The sequence below is a fragment of the Tympanuchus pallidicinctus genome, unplaced genomic scaffold (genome assembly GCF_026119805.1).
Source record: "Tympanuchus pallidicinctus isolate F22 unplaced genomic scaffold, pur_lepc_1.0 scaffold2, whole genome shotgun sequence".
Lineage (NCBI taxonomy): Eukaryota > Metazoa > Chordata > Aves > Galliformes > Phasianidae > Tympanuchus > Tympanuchus pallidicinctus.
The window spans coordinates 35905743-35924024 of NW_026294721.1; the positions used below are offsets into that span (position 1 = coordinate 35905743).

Consider the following 18282-nt stretch of genomic DNA (forward strand, 5'->3'; position numbering starts at 1 on the left):
AGAAACAGCAAGATCCAACAAAGAAAAAAAACAAAAAAAGATGCATCTTGACTTTTCACAAAGCACTGAAAGAAATCGGATTGAAAAATGAACCCATATGAACCTAATGAGGTTTAACAAGGCCAAAGTGTTGCATTTGGCTTGGGGCAATCCCAGATATGAGTATAGACTGAGAGATGAACTCACTGAGAGCAGCCGGTGGAGAAGAAGCTGGGGATCATGGCAGATGACAAACTGGACATGAGCTAGCAGTATATGCTGGGCTGCATCAAAGGAGGCAAGAAGAAAGAGGAAAGGCAGTGTTGCTCTCTACTCTGCCCCCTCATGAGGCCCTGTCTAGAGTACTGTATCCAGGCCTGGGGACTCCAACACAAGAAAGATGGAGAGCTGTTGGAGAGGGTCTAGAGGAGGGCCACGAAATGGTCAGAGTGCTGGAACACCTCTTCTGTGAAGACAGACTGAGAGAGCTGGACTTGTTCAGTCTGGAGAAGAGAAGGCTTCAAAGAGGCTGCTAATGCTTATAAGCAGGAGGAAAATCAACTTTTTACATGGGAAGATGGTGACAGGACAAGGGGGAATGGTTTTAAACTAAAAGAGAAGAGATTTAGGTAGATGTTGGGGGTAAATTTTTCACCAAGAGAGTGGAGAGGCACTGGCACAGGCTGCCCGGAGAAGCTTTGGGGGCTCCATCCCTGGAGGTGTTCAAGGCCAGCTTGGATGGAGTCCTTGGCAGCCCAGTCTTGTCCTGATTTAGTTGTTGGCAATCCTGCCCAAGGCAGGGGAGCTGAAACTACATGTTCTTTGAGGTCCCTCCCAACCCAAGTCATTCTACGTGATTCTACGATCACATCTACCCACTATGAAACTAAAAAAACTATATACAGATGTAGACGATTTAGAGAACAACCTTTCTGAGTCTTACCACAGCATAAATAACTTCTTAGAAAAATGAGTATATATGTTTTAAAAAGCAAATTGGTTTCCCAAGTCTTCGTATTTGTAGAAATACTTTTTTTTCACAATGGATTTGTGACCTACCTTGAATTTAGCAGATATAATTTGTTAAAAATTTGTTAAAGAACATTTTGAAGGGTGAGGCATGACACGGATAGACAATAACTGCAATACTGGCACCAAAGATTTAACCTGAATAACAATGCACTGAAGATGTCTAATCCAACAGCAGCATTACCTGTTGTAGCATTTACTCTCAGTTTTGTTTGAACAGCTGTCAAATCAAAAATGAACTTGTGGATATAAGAGCTTAGAGTCTTCTCATTAAAGAAGGACAAAATAACAATAACAAAACAACAACACACCGAATTTTTATTAATGGTGCTTTTTTTGCAGAATGCCCTTCTCAAAGGCAAATAAAAATGAAAACATTCTTTGTAACGTTCAATTTTTAAAGACAAAGACTTCAACATCACTTTGTGAACATTTGAAAGCACCTTCCTTGATCACTTTGGATTTGAGCTGTCGCTCCAAAGAGAGCTGACTCGACCACTTTGGACTTCTATATACACTGCCATTGAAAAGTGGCCATCATCACTGTGGTCACCGTCGTTGTCAAGAGAACAACAATGCCTGACAACCCACCACTACTGAAGATCAGTGACTGAATTACAAACCACACTGGATCCACAGTGGTGACTATCCCCCTCTTGCTTCCTATAAAGACTCCTTGCTTCTTCTTTCCTATCTTTTCTATTGCCCTCCTTCCCTTCCCTTTCCCATTACCCTAATTCAGAATAGTGTCCATCCTCCCCTTCCCCATCTCCCTGATTAAGATTTGTAATAAACTTCAGATTTGTAATAAACTTGTAATAAAGTTCAGATCAAAATTTGAATCATTGTTTCTTAATCTCACGCCAAGTATACAGATATCGAAGAACATCCTCTCCCTCCTATAAATTGGAGCGAGACAGGAGCATACACAGAATCAGCCTTTAGATCACTACAAAAACATGATCTCGTATTTTCCTACTAGACTGTGTCTTATAGATCTGACCTATGTATCAGTTTATGCATATGTATGTATGCATGTCTGTGAAACACTTGCAAGACTGCACTGTTTCAAAAATCTAGGTAGCACCTCTTATTGCTTTTCTCTTTATTAAAATTGAAGAATAATGTGAAAATCCAAGTTTTATTTGGTTTAATTTTTCTAAGGATCACACAATCTGATGGACTAATAGAACAACACTAGTTTTTTGTCCTTCAAAAAACATTCCATCTGAGATTTCAGTTGCGTATAACAGAAAAATAGTAGGCATAGAAGGCATCTAAATTATTTACAAGTACATTTATAAATCATCTCAATAGAACAGTTGCAGTTTATTCAACCAGCACATCTCAAATACATTTCTTAAATATATTGCATATGCCATTTCTCCAAGTCCAACTCCACTTAGGCTGCACTAAGACTGACACAACAGGAACCCTCTCAGCACTCAGTCGACGCTGGTTACAAGAGATCACTGAGCATTCAGTGCTGCACATAACTTCATTAACCAAAATTCAATTCAAGTGATTGAAGTTTCACTTCAAAATGACACATATCTCCTGATAACACACTTCATACTCACTGCAGCCACAAGCTCATTTCAAACAATTTTTTGTTTAACCGCAAAGCATTTGCCCATCACTTTCAAGGACTGAATCAAAACATATCACTGCATACATTTCTACTAATAAGTGAAACACTGTACTTTTGTTTCTGCTGCTCACTCTTTCCACCTTTTTTTTTTTTTTTTTAAGATCAGGCCAGGAACACATGCAACAACAGAGATCCAATAATAATCTTTTTTCCTACCTTAGCTGAATTCCAGAAACATATATGGGTCATCAGAGCTCTCGATCTCTCATCCACACAAGGCATGAGTGGTTATTTCATCCTTGTTTCTTTTGTCACTGGAGAATGGTGACATTTTGCATGTAATATACAGCATCTGATCTCACTCCTGTTGTAATATGAGATGCAGGTGATGTTAGCAAACTAAGGGATGCATGCTACTTGAACATAACAAATAGGGCATTAAACAAATGATGCAACATAACAGCTAGTATTCTGAAAACACTGAGTCTGCTAATATACTGTCTGCCCTTGTTTACAGGGTATTACAGATTCACTACCACTTTACAAGTTAATGGCATTATGAAACAACAGACTAAAACAAAGCCAGCTATTAAATAAAACTAGGACAGGTAGCCTAAACCATTCAGTGAACAATTCTCCAAGTTAAGTGTATAAGAATCTCCTTCAGACTAAAATTGAACTCTGCCTATTTTTTATATTGTTTTGTTTGTTTGTTTCTAATGTAACTCTCTATATAAAAATAAATAAATAAATGATAAATAAATCCTAAGGAAACTTAAGTGTGCACACTCTTACATTCACTTGCCTGACTGCTGAGGACGGAGGGTGCTAGTGTTCCAAAGCATTCAATAGATGTTTTCAGAGATGAAGAAATACAAACACTGTCTTCTGCTGGCCAAAGGTGATTGGTAATACTGTGGCCAGCTCTGTTAGGCTAGTTATAGCTTAGAATATGGTAGGAGTTAGAGCTGTAGAGCTCTAACACATTTGAATTTTGTCAACTTATTTTTGTCTTTTGTACATACCGAGGCACACTGAGAAGATGGAATAACTTAGGGATGCAAAGTAACATCTGAAAGGTTGTCACTGATAAACAGTTCAGTTATGCCACAAATATTTATGTAACTGCATTTGTAACACTTTAATATCACTTGAACTCTAAAAGTGACTGTTCAGAGGGTCTGATTACACTGTGTCTTCTAAATTGAACTTGCTATGAGTGGCTGCCAAACAACAGACAGATCCATTTGTGAATGGTATCTACGCCACACACAAGAGATCAGTGGATCTCAGACTATATTTTACAGAGAAGGCATGGTTTATACATCAGCATTTAAACTCCAGGCTGGACTCCCAGATCACAGGTACTTAGAGCAGAAATCATTCAACACAGTGAGTTTCTTCATAAGCTGCCACAAGGCAGACAGCAAAAGAATATTCTCCCCTCTTTTAATGTAAAGCAATAAAAGAAAATAAATCAATTTCTGGTTTGGATTCAGAATTCCTTTACTTTTCCCAGCCTTCAGGAAGGAAAAACATCTCAGTAGATCAAAATGCTTTTCCTAGGTTGAAATACTCTTAGACTTTCTTCCCTATAACTCGCACACTCACTGAAAGCACTGGTGAGATGGAGGAAAGGAGGCAGAGAGCAGAGCTAACTGGGTAGAGCTGATTATAGGGTTTTTTGTTTGTTTGTTTTGTTTTTTGTTTTTTTTTTTTTGCAGGAAATACAAATTGAGTTGGTGAATCTAGCAGTATAAACAAGTGACAAAATAGTCTTATTTCTTCAGACTCTGAGAATAATTTATATAATTGCATATTATGTCATTAGCTCCATAAAATGTCATTGTTATGCACTGCAAATAGCTCTAAGTTAAAATAAACTACAGTAAGAGGTCTTTGAAGAATAATGGCATTGGTACATATTGATGCAAATGCAGAATATTAAAGGTCACAAGTTAAAACATAGATCAGAAATCTATATTATTGTAACAGAACCACAAGTTTTGCTGCAGAACACATAAAATGCTTTGAAAATACTATGTCTGTTTAAACACATTTAAACATTTAAATGTGTTAAAAACATTTAAACACAACAACAAAATCATCCAGAATACATTTATTAACTTACCGTATTTCTTCCTCTTTCTGATTTTCAATTAGAACTTGCTGGCATGAAGGATCCATCAAAATTCTGAAAATCTTACAGACAAAAATAATTAAAAACATCTTTTGTGTTTGCTGTTATTATCATGTTAAAGATTTGTACCAGCTTCTGGCTGTACATCTTATCAGACTGGAAAGCAAAGGAAGGAGTTTGCTGCTGTTCCCAACGTTAGAGATGGAACTTTCTCAGTGTTAACTGTAATAGAAAAATAAAGAGAACAAATTCAATGTCATGATCTGGAGAAAATCAGGCAATAAAAAGAAAACACAGCCTTCTAAAATAACAGTGGCACTTGTTTTTTCGGGAGGATTCCTAACTCTTCATATCGGTCTGCATTATACAGCTCACTGTGGAAGAGTCAATATTTAATTAATGATGATTTTTTTTGTTGTGTTGCAACAACAGTTGACAAAGCAAAATGAACATATGAACACATACACAAAAAAAAATCAACAATTACCTTTAAACCAAAATATTTCAATTTCTCACTTCTCAAAATCACCTAGGGAATATTTGCCAATTGAAGATTTTTACTCAAAGGTAAAAGTTTGAGGTTTTTTATGTTTATTTTTGTTTATTTGTGTAAGAAAGGTATGACCGAGTAGAAATACACAAAGGTAAGTCTGCACTGCATATAAACTCCATTATACAGTTCAACACCATGAATTCACCGAGATCATATTACCTTCTGCATGAAATACAAGCACCTCATGGAAAGAATAGGGCAGTTCCTAGCTGGGCCAGGTGCTGGTTCTGTAGGGGCTCAGGCAGATTTGTAACCACCTTAGTCCACAAGGGAAGATCCTTGTCTTCTTACATAACTACAGCTATGAGGTGGAACTGGGCTGCTGCGCCTATCTTTTCCATGAAGCACTGAAAGCATTAAGAAGATCAGTACTCCAGTCAGTTAGCTGCTGCTATTGAATAAACACATGATTACTACTAATACATATAAGGTAATTTTCCCAGCAGCAAAATAAGTAACTTACCATTTTCATCCACCGACTTTCAGTAACTAGCTAAGATTCTCAAATAAAATTATTAATCCTAAACATTTAGAATTGCAGACCTCTGGCAACAAAATATGAAACAACAACATTTTAAAAATGATCCTTCTTTTTTTTCTTTTTGCAAGGTGATTCTCTTCTTAGTGTTTCTTTAGTGTAGACACTTAAAAACTGTTTAGAAAAACTTTAAACTCTTCTTTTTTTTTTTTTTCTTATTTTCTTCTGCTATTCCCTGTGCTTTAGTTTGCACTGACTACAGGGAAGAAAAAATGTAAAGGAAGAAAAATATTTTAAAAATCTGCTTATTTTTATGTGATTTAATTCTTGATTTCATTTTTGTCAAAAAGGCAAAACAAAAAAAGAGGAGTCTCCTTTGTGATGTCCTCCTATCCCAGCCACATTAATCATCTTTGCAGATTATTAATAACGTAGTTAAATTAAAAACCTCAAATACATTATCAGACATCTCAGTATTTGATATTGATTCTGCTGTCTGAACAGGTTAACTACATGATTTTTTATAATAACTGCAAGAATAAATTATATTTCTCTGGATTTACAAGTCTGAAAATAAAATAATATAAAAATAACATTCTCAAATAAGTTGAGAAGTATTTTTCAGTCAACCTGGTAATAACTACTTCTATTGTATTAATCTTAGATGTGTACAACATATTTGATTTATATGGAAAAGCATTTATATAGAACTATCAAAGACTCCAATTTTCATATAACTCACAAGTACCAAAAAGGGAAGAAAGAGGACTTTGTATATTTTCACACACAGATCGGAGATGCAAAGTAGTAAATCTTTATAATCGCACTTCTTTAAAGTCTGCAGGAATCCTAAACAATCAGAATCAATTAAGTATATGCATTTTAAATACACAAGTTGAATGGAACAAAATAGTGAAGTGTTACTGAATAATTTTAACTTGTGAAGTATTAGCCATGCAGTTTGTCTTCAGAACTAATATTCTGAAAAACTACTAAAACACAGGATAAAAAATTCTACATTTAATTGAAGTTAAAAAGAACAGAGACTTTATAACTTTACACAGTAGAGATTATAACATAACACAAGATTACATAACACACACATGTAGTGTTACAACTTTCTCTCACACACCAGCATGACATCTATGCAACCTGTTCCACACTGAAGTGGTATGTTAAGGAACAACATAATATTAACTGTTCTTCACATGCAATTCTCTTTCAGAACTCTCTTCGTATGAATTTATCTCAGTAGGTAAATGCCATGGATTATTTTACACACTTACAATACAGTCTGGCAGACTACGCCTATTGCCTAACTATGTCTTATTCCTTTTAAATATCTAGGGGACATGGTTCTAATTTCAAATTTGCAGATTCAGCTAAAGATCACACCATTGCCAGCAGAAACCTTGCAGGTAACTCATTAAAGCCAAACTGGTCGCATGTAGCTCAGGAAAGATCTATTGCTATTTCTGTGCTGGTGCTGTGGTGGTTGAAAAATCTATCACAAAAGACAGATCTGAGAAGAGAGATTAAAAAAAAAAAAAAATCATGCTGTTCATTCAGTTGTTCCCACTGCAGTTCAGAAAACCTGAACTCTCTTCCCATAAAAACTAGAACCAAGGTGTTTCAACACTAGTTCATTTTATAAAACATTGTCTAAAATAAATACGAAAAATTGGCCAGTGACAGTCTTAATATTAACTGCTGATATCTCAGGATTTTCAAATCCAATCACTCTCTGAAGTTACATTTTTTCTACTCTTGTAGATAACAATTTCTTAGTTATCTAAATGTGATATAAAGAAGACCTGCAGCAATTCTTTTCCAGAGTTTTACTCCAGTAAACAACTCAATGTGATATTTGGGAGAATTTCATTTTGTTACCTAGGTTTATTTCTCCCATGGCTCATTAACAAGATTAACAAAACAAAGGTAGCTAAATGGGATGAAGAAAACAAGGGCATCTGATTTAGCAGTAGGAAACACTGGGAAACAGCTGTTCACCAGAAAATCAAATACATATTAACCAGACAGCTGGAGCTGCTCAAGCCACTCACTCAGGAAGTCTTTCCACTTACCTTGCCAGTTGCAGTGATGAGTATGAATATAATAGTTGAACTAAATTGTTTATTTATTTTTTTTACTTCTGTCATGTTACACGCAACGACAAGCATTTCTGTCATTGTCTAGAACCTAAGTTGACAGATTTCCACAGTTTCTATGTCCATACATCCTGACATCTCAAGAATCAATTCAAGTTAATCAGTACCATCTAGTAATAAGAAAGCTGTAAATAAAGTGAGATAAAGTCATGTCACAATAAAATGCGGCATTATAAGAATTGAATAAAATATGCCTGAATAGAATCAGCAATCAATCACATAGACAAATTCTGTCTGGCTTCCACTTTAAGATTTGTAATGGTGTGTGAAGCTTAGATATAGAAATAGTTGCAGACAGCCAGGGGTTGAAATATCCAAGCTTTCCAGGCAGCATCACTAATATCTAGGTTTCTAAGGCAGGAGTTGAGAAAGCAAAATTTATTTAGAGCTGGTTGGATTTTTTAGTTTGTTTCTTTTAAATTGTCTCTTCAACTTCTTATTTTCAACTTCTTATTTTCCTTCAAGTGATTGCCTTTTTTTCTGTCCTGCTACCATATAAAAAGGTGAGAAAAATAACATGCGAACACAGTTGTTTCTCCTGACTATGCCTACTAGTCAGGTGAGAAGTCTGGAGTATGTACACATACAAGTGGAACACTTTGGAACATGAGATCCATTCTTCTCACACATCATAATTAGCTGTCAGTTTCACCATGGACATTTTCCATGTGCACTTTGAGGTAGTCATTTCTTGTAAACTTCTTGTGGCAAAGCTGGCATTCTGCCATTGGTCGATTGGGGTTGTGAGTCAGCTTATGTCGAATCAGCATTTTCTTCAGGCTGAAGGACAAATCACAAACCTAGGCCAGAGAAGACAATACAAAGACAACAACAGAGATCTTAAAACTTTAAATATGTATAATTATACATCACTGACGTCACAGCTATGCATGCCTGCAAGACTTAATAAATGAGTTTGTCTTCAAAAGAATAACATTTCAGAGAACATTTCTAAGATTATTACTCTGTCTTTCAATGCTGTACCTTAACAATCTGCAACGCATGGAGGTATTTCAGTAACATTACTTTTTGAAAATTTATTTTCCTCTCTCGACACAACAAAAATTTAGACAAAAATCTGACAAGCATCTGTCAATTTAACGTCAAGGGAAATGCTTTTTTTCTGATCAGCAGAATGAGATCTGTGGGATCATAAAAATCAGTTCAAATTGCTCAATTATGAGGAGGCAGAAATGAGAAAGAGGGGGTTCTCAGTACTGCAACAAAGCTTAATAACAATAAAAGAGGAAGCCCAACTGTCGTGGTGTTCTTTTGCCTGGCCAAGGAAAAAGATAATAGTTGCAAATAAAAGTGCATTTCCTTTGCTTTATAACCGGCTGTTTCTTCCCTTCCTCCTCTGCACTCCATGCTTTCAAGTCCACTCTGCTATTTGAATAGACAGATAAGGGATAAGGGACTCTGCTATGCTAAAACAATCATTTCTTACACAAATTTCTGTATTGCAGTCAAAATGAAAGGTTAACAATAAGTTCAGCTAGGAGAAGTTAGAAAAGAAAGAAAAGTAAGAATCTGTAAGCAAGACATCAAGTTACTTGATATCATGCACTTAATGCTGTCACATTCAACTTCCATCCAAGTATATACTGTAGGCATGAATTTCCCAGAAAAAAATATTTTTAGAATGTATGCTCCTGATTTGACAAATGAAACAGTCAGCGATCATATCAGTAGATGAACATGTACAGGCTTGCAATCTTGGAATTCCAGACAAAAACAAGTCTTGTGCAGAGGAAACTCAAGAGAATCCAGCAGAATCTCTCTGATGTAAAACAGAATTTCAAATTTATATTGGTATCAAACTAGTAATGAAAGTGCTGGATGGCTCTTTTTAAAAGCAAAGTATACAAACAGAATTGACTATACAAACAGATAATTGTGACTTGCAGAATACATATACTTTTGGTATACTGATAGACAGTCAGATGAATATGAGCCAGCAGTGTGACCAGGTGGCCAGGAATGCCAGTGTCATCCTGGCTTGTATCAGGAATGGTGTGGTGAGTAGGACTAGGGAAGTAATCCTGCCCCTGTACTCAGCACTGGTGAGGCACCACCTCAAGTACTATCTTCAGTTTTGGACACCTCAATACAGAGAGGACACTGATATGATGGAGTAGGTCCAGAGAAGGGCAACAAGGCTTGTGAAGGGCTTGGAGAATATGCCCTATGAGGAGAGACTGAAGGAACAAGGGCTGTTCAGTCTAGGGAAAAGGAGACTGAGGGGAGACGTTATTGCACTCTTCAAATACCTGAAAGGTGCTTACAGCGAGAGCGGGGTTGGTCTCTTCTCACTGGTGACAGGGGACAGGATGACGGGAAATGGCTTGAAGTTGCGCCAGAGTAAGGTTAGGTTGGGTACCAGGAAAAACTTTTTCACAGAAAGGGTTGTTAAGCACTGGAATAGGTTCCCCAGGGAGGTGGTTGAGTCACCATCCCTGGATGTGTTTAAAAGCCATTTGGATGTGGTACTCAGGAACATGATTTAGCAGAGGGTTGTTAGAGTTAGGGCAGTATGGTCAGGTTGAGGTTGGACTCGATGATCATTAAGGTCTTTTCCAACCTGAACAATTCTACGATTCTATAAATGCCAGCTAAGGCAAAACTATACAACGACCATAAAAAAGGCAACAGCCTGAGGCAAGTTTTGTACCAAAAATATTTTTCCCCAGACAAGAACATTGTATGTGCTATTGCGATGGAACACTTCTGAATTTATGACATGATGTAACAGAGAGAACTATTATACAGCAACTGTAACTCTCCAACTTTTTTCCCTAAGCATATAATTACCTCTTTCAGCCCCAAGCAACAGTCACTCTTTGTTAAGGGATGATGAATGTTACTTACAGAATTCACTGGTTGGGTCTTAATACTTCTTTTGTCAAGTACCATTTTCTATTTCTCTTCCACAGAGAAACTCATGTACCTAATCACTACCATCACACTTGCCCTCACGTTTGAATGTGTTACAAGTGTCATGTCTTTGTAAACACATTTACTGGAAGCTAGGAAGTCAATCATGGATATACACACACAAGCTGCATGTATTCTGTGCATCTTACATACACCTCACAATTTAATAAACAAAAACAAACAAACAAACAAACAAAAAACCAATGAGAACATAGTAACAGGTAGAGTTCAAGATGCCAGATTCAGCTTCCACTAAGCTAACTTCCAAAAATTTCAGCATGAAATTGCATATTGTATTTACAAGAAGAGAAGACAGACAGTTTGCAGAAACCCTCCAAGGTAGAAGGAAAATCTGTAGTATCCACTTTGAATATGACAAAAATGTCAGAACATAAAACCACAGAACAAAAAAAAACAGCCTAAGAGCCATTCAGACCAGCATTAACCTTCTTCCAAAAGTTTTCAATAGCAAAAAAGGCTAAGGAGCAGGGCAAATATAACATAAATCTCTTTTTGATGCAGTAGGCCAATCAGCTTTAGAGATTTTCTCAGTAGTTCTTAGTATTAAAAATAAACTATTCTTATGAGTATTATTAAAGATAAATCTCTTGATTTTTAAGATGAACTGCTTATAGCACAGTCTCATGGTAATTTTTTTCATTTATAATGCTCACTAAACAACTGGATCTAGAACCACATGTCCTGCTGTTGCTTCAAGGCTCTAGGATATTTTACTATCAGACTTCTTCAAAAAGAAAACAGGGAATGCATTACCTAAAGTGACATATCTTGTGCTTACTCATTAACAAGCATACAAATATCTTGTTTTAGGAGTTTGCTTCATATTTCAGTTTTACAAGCAAGGCTGACATTTTACAGATGTACAACCATCTCGCTTATTTACACTGGTATTCAAATCATTCTCTCCAAAATGATAAAAGTTTTGATTGAATAGGGAGGATGGAGACAACTGACGTGTAAAAATAAGTGCAGAGTCAACTAAAGATGGAGTGGTGGGAAATACTGCACTGGAAATAAACCAGGATAAGTAGCGCTTGATTCTTCTGTCCCAAAAGAATAATATCTTGTCTCTGAGGAAACTGAAGTTCAACTGGCCTTCCAGTTAAAAACAGGCAAGTCTTCAGAGGACAGAAAGCCAATATACTAGGATAAACATATTTCGTGTTTCTGTATTTCAGTTTTCATTTTCCCTTGTGAAATATTGGAAGTTTAAAATAGTAATATTCAATTTCCACTATTATCAATGGAAAGTGAAGTCTTTGATTGATTAAAAGGTCTAAAATTGCTTTTGATGACTGATAATACACAGAAATGAACATGTAAAGAAAGTGGGGCACCTTCATATGGACTATATGGATTACTTTTACATGTAGCACAAGCCTGTATTAAATGACACAGGAAAGCACTGTAAACACTTGGGCAACTGAATATTGTATGAATGAGCAATAGTGGCAACTGCTGCACATGTTAAAACCCTGAAAACTCAGCAATCTCTGTAGTGTGTTGTTGACCAAACATGCATGCTGAAGAATGATTTTAGTGAAACATGACTGTAATTGAAAGCATTAAAAAAATCTGCAATAAGTGAAGGTACATAAGACTAATTCAATCAGTGCTAGAATCACAAAACAAAGAACCTGCACTCATTTTCTTCCCTGAACTGATACCCTCACTAAATCTTTGAACAACAATTTTCAATCTCGTAATTGGTAATTCTGAATGTCATTTCTTTCCAATTGTTTCTGCACAATCAACCTTTCCACACATCCTGGAAGTGATGAGACACATTGTATAGGATGGGGCATACTGTAATTGACTGTGATCTATGAGCTATAATACAGTATTCTGCAATTCAAAATTGCAAACATACACAGCATCAGTGATTTCTTCATTGTTCAAAGAAAACACATGGATAGTTATTGAAAATAACACACCAGATTTCATTGAACAAAAATAAGAAATTCTAAATTTATACTTGTGTTACTGAACAACATCAGAAGCATTCAGATTCCATGTAATGTCTTTAATAACTTTTTCTGTATAAGCTGCTCTCTCCAACTATTAACCTGTCAAACAATCAAAGGGAAACCCAACTAGCATGAATTTGTAACTTGCAATACCTAAATCGCATTAAGAACAGTGAAAATAGCACTTTTGGGAGTCAAAACCATTAAAAAAGTGAGTGCAATGCTCTTGGCAACAGCAGAGAATATGTAAAATTCACCAGAATGGTCTTTCATGAGTTAGGCAAAGACCTTATTACGGGTAACTTTATGCCACAGCTAATGGATGCAAGGCCATATTCTCACCGAAGATAAGCCTTGCTCCTGCGCTGAAATTGAGAAAACAAAAGGATAGATCAACTCACATCACACTGAAACGGCTTCTCTCCGGTGTGGGTTCTCATGTGCTCATCTAGGCCTCGTTTTTGACTGAAAGCCTTGTTACATTCAGAACATTGGTATGGCTTTTCCTGTATGAAATGACAACAGTGAGTGAAAGTGAGTCAACACAGAGCCCAAGTCATTAAAGGAGTGGAATTCCATGCTGGATGATGGTGCAAGTTTTATATTTTCTCTAAGGGATTACAGTCAGTGAAAACAACAGAAAACGACTTTCAGATGATTAAGTGAAAGCTGGGAAAGCTGTGGCCTGACAGTTTCCACTTCAACACCCACTTATGAATTAATTATCTGTTCCAGTCTTTTAAACCCAGCCATTTTGGAAATCTGTTTTTTGTAACATGAAAGGTATGAAAACATAAAATTTCAATGTGTTTTCCTTCATCCACCACAAAAGCTTAAAGAAAAAAAGACTAGTAAGATGTCTATAAAACCTCACATTCTTTACCAGGTTTCCAAGCAAGGAAAGAAATGAAGGGAAGAACTGGGGATACCAGAAAAGTTTGCAGTAGAGGAAAAAAAGCTTATTTTGAATAAAGTGATGACAGAAGGTTAATAACAAATTCACTGCAGAATCCCAAAAGTGCAGATGGCAATCTAGCCAACTGCATTTTTTTTAGAACTATTGGTTAGCAGCTACTGTAAAACACAATGTTATAAAAGTAGCAAGTTCACTGACCTCAAATACTTAAATATTAGAGGTATGTACGGAAAATCACTTATATAGAGATTTCCTTCTTCAAATTTCTTCTGTAATATATAAATCTACATATAGGTAATTCCTCCTTTATTCCACTACATTTACGAAAGAACTGCATGGAAAACAACATCTAAATAAAGTAATTAAATATGAACATAAGCATTATGGCACTACAAATTGTTCCACTGATGACTCTGAAGGTCTATAGGCACTTTTATTTTCAGTCAATTGTACTTCTTCTGTTTTCACCCTACATTTTTTTTTCTGTGTTCCCTAATTACATATCGCTTGAAATCAAAAGACAGATGTTAAAATAACCACTAAGGATTTTCTACTAGGTAAAATTGGAAATAAAGACTGACAATCAATAGGCAATAAAAATGTTAACTCCATGAATTAACAAATTATAGTAATTAACCTTATATGGTCTTTTGGGAGATAGTGTGAGATCTATGCTAAGGGAGAAAGAACAATTCAGGTAAGGTTTTGAAGCTAAAAACTGATACTGAATTCCTATTCTGAGTATGCAGGGGAAAATAAATCTCTATATATTGCTTAATCCTGCCAGGTGCTCAGCATAAACTGTATAAATTAAACAAACAGAATATCAACCAGTGCTGCTTTGGGTAAATCCCAAGCTCTTTCTTTAGGGCAGCTCTCTGCAGTATCCAGAGTTCTTCTGTTGTAAGCTATGAGAGTGAGCTCCCCATGAAGTTCCTTAGAAAAGGTTCTGTCAAAGAAATGTCCCAGCTTGCAGTGACAGGAATCTGTATCAACACGGAAAAGTAGTTCTTTAGCAATATCAATTTTACATTTTAGCATTATGAAATTTGGAGAAGTACATTCTAGTTTGATGCAAGACTAAACTGTCTGCTGACACAGCCTGACTATATGGTGTCCAGCTGCACATCATTAAATAGGCCTAATAGAAGCCCTTAACAAAGTTTTCTTTATAAGATTCTCCTTTGTAAGAGATTCTTCTTTGTGTTTTTTTCAACAACTTAATTTTGTAATTTCCATAACACTTTAGTGTATAGTAAAACATAAATTACTTATAAATGATCTGATCTTAAATTGCCATCTAGACTAAAAACTTTTAATGAAAAATTTCCCTGGACTGCCTGAAGACTTCATGAAACATTATTTTTTAAGGCAATACATGGATAAGCGATATGAAAAGCAGGTTACTGCAACACTTTAATTGGCTCAGCATTGTGGTTAATATAAAGCATATTTTCTGTGAGTTCTCAGAAAACAACCTTTCTTTGCATGGGTTGTAAAGAAAGGTTTCTTTGCATGGGAAAATGTAAAATATGTGATGTGTATACCTAAAACACCTCTGAAAAAATTCAATTATTGCAAACAGTGTCAGGTGCATTTGCTTCCTTTTTATCATCTTGTTCTAAAGGAAACTGAAGTGTAAAACTTGATTGTGATTAACTTCACCATTTCAGATCCAAATGGGCTTCAGAGTTGCCCAGGTTCCATTCTAGAGAGAAAACCAATATGAACACCAGGAAGTTAGTCACAAGCCTGGGCAGAAATATTGCCCCTGAGGTTATATGCATCTATTTGTATGATCTGTATAATTCCCTACTGCGGGGGGGGTGAGGGGGGAGGGAAGGCAAAAAGGCATATCTATTTATTCTCTTGGTATTTACATTCAAATTCACATATGTAGTGTATGAAATGATATCCAAAGCAGTCTTTGATCTTATTTTTAGATCCCTTACATCTGTATATATCGACTTAGCAGTCACAGTTTTGATTCACATTAGCCTGCTCTCTCCATTAAGCTGCCCTTCATTCCTAACTATGTCCATTAAAAAAAGCATAAGATAAATTATAATAAAAAAGCTGTGTTATCCAGTTATATATATACACACATATATGTATGTATGTATGTATGTATCTAAAAACACAGCAAGAAGTCTGAAGAAATTGAAATGCCACCACAAAAGGACAACATTGACAATTATAAGATTTGAATAAAGTTGGAAAAGGGAATAACCAGCTAACTGTCAACAAAACAGGAAGTCAGTGAAAAGATCATATAAGTTTGGCTTCAGAAGAGTTAGCAGCTGCTAGTAGAATAACTCTACCCTCAGTTCTAAAGGCATCTGCCAGCCCATGGTTATGGTGGCAGCACAGCCAAAGGACTACATGTGTTTCCTTTTATTGATGATTCAAGTGAGGAAGGGAGCTGGGAGATCAAGAGAGACAAGATTTGGCTGATACGTAAGTGATTTAATATTACTCTTTTAAGTATATCATATTACTCTTTTAGGTATACCAGGTCTAAATAGAAATATATAGATGGGGATTTATAACGCCTCTGCCTCTAAACACAGAAAGGCAAGAAAGGTCTAAGAGAGCCTAAATGAGACTTGCCATTCTGGAAGGTGTTTCTCTGTAAAAATGGTACTCTAACATAGAAGCACCCATCTTTGATGGTTTTCAGTTTATCAAATAAAAATAAATAAATAAAATAAAAAGGGAGAGAGGAATTTTAACAACCATGATAAATAAAACAGAATCTTCTCTTCAGTGCACACCTTCTCTGCCTTTGGATGGCAGAATCATAAATAACTACCTTGGATTCAACATAAAGTGTGCATTGCACTGAAAAAAAATGAGAACAGGACAAATTTTAAAGGCCATTTGATGCCAGCCTGAACAGATTGGTGGAACATGTGTACAGTGTATCCTGCAACAACAGCAGATGGAAATACTTACATGCATAGTATCTGAACTGCTAACTGCTGCTGTAGTTGTCTGTTGCTGCAGTTGTTGCTGTGTAAACTTGCTAAAATTGATTGCAAAGGAAAAGCATTAATGATTTTGGTATGACCTTTTCCAAGCAACCTTTTAAATCTGACCCTGGAACTATCACATGGGTTCATCATCAGCAACAAGAAAAAACACAATCCAGAAGACAGTACTTCCAAATAAAATACAACTCAAGATTCAAAGTTAAGAGTGTAAAGAATTAAGAGTGTAAAGAGTTAAGAATAGTTCTGGCAACCCTTTCAAATATGGCAAGCGCAAGCTAAAACTGGGATAAACCCATAATCAAGAGATCCTATTCTTTACTTTTTTGAGTAATTTTCTACAGTGATTGCAGAGTTATACTACTCAAAGTGAACTTGTTGACTACAGAAACGTTACTCAGTAATCTTTTTCAGAGCTTAGAACTGTAACTGACATACAGAGCATGCTTAACATACCACTGCTATCCAGAACTGTGCTCATTTTTTAAACCTCCTGAATTCAGCTGATTTATTTCCTATCAACAATCCACATATTGCTCATTTCTTTTTGTAGATCATGTTCATACATCAAACCATTCATGAGAGTTACTAGAATGTCAGGGTGAAATACACTGAATATCTTAAGTGTTACATGACAATCTATGAGCCGGATGTGAATTTTCTTTGTGCTGACAACTGAACACTCAGGGAAGCCAAGAGAAACATGGAAAAACATATTACATCTTATATTACTTAAATAATAGTAAAAGATAGTAAAAGATTTTTTTTTTCCTCTGGAAACGTTTTAAATTCTTATCTCTATAACACACTAGTCTAGAGGCAAACATGACATATTTGGGGAAAATGAACAATAAGGTTGCTACCTGTTATCATATTACACAAACAAATCTTCTTGGTAAAGCCAGAATAATTTTGAAAAGATCTCAATCCAAGTTCCTTAGTAAACTGCAAATACAGAACTTTAAGGGGTGTCATTTACTCTTACTAAAGGAAACATAAGAGCTAAAATAATGAAGTGTTGTTGAAAATATTAGCAAGAATGGAAAAATGTGGACTAGAACAAACAAACACGATCACTCAGAAAACAAAGTATATCAGCCAGACTTGCAGCTATGAACAACTAACATCTCAACTAGCATCCCTGGAAATCCAGAAGCTCAGTCACTCTGAACAACATAGGAAAAGCAGCGGTGTAACCTACTGTAGAATTTAGGACAGACATACACTGACTTCTGCAAGCATTATTTAAAGGTCATCTTAAGCATTCAGAGAAGTTTAAGACATAAATGTTTTATATTTCACATGCACCGTTTCTTTGTATGCTTTAAATCTTTCGCTAACACCTGTTACAGCCTATTTTATTCATTACTGATTATAAATGCTGATGTGTCCCTCAAACTACAGTCAGAAGCTCTCTGGCCAACTGGAGATGACATCTACTAAAAAAGGTGACCAGAACAGGTATCAGTTTGGTCAGCAGTCCCATCTGAAAGGGAGCTGAAGACACAGAACTACA

General features: G+C 35.9%; 1 protein-coding gene across 5 annotated transcripts in view; it reads right to left on the reverse strand.

Moving 5' to 3' along the window:
• Window positions 1-6383: 6383 nt before the first annotated feature.
• Window positions 6384-18282, reverse strand: part of PRDM5 (PR/SET domain 5) — a 105325-nt gene continuing 93426 nt past the window's right edge. For 4 of the 5 annotated variants that reach the window (XM_052681614.1, XM_052681615.1, XM_052681613.1 and 1 more), the window contains exons 15-16: window positions 13262-13366; window positions 6384-8738 (exon numbers count right to left, since the gene is read on the reverse strand). In XM_052681614.1, coding sequence (XP_052537574.1) covers window positions 8574-8738; window positions 13262-13366 — 270 coding nt within the window. In that variant the 3' untranslated portion in view covers window positions 6384-8573. Of the gene's footprint in view, window positions 8739-13261; window positions 13367-16731; window positions 16802-18282 lie in introns of those variants that run through there. The other variant, XM_052681616.1, reaches the window with a different exon arrangement.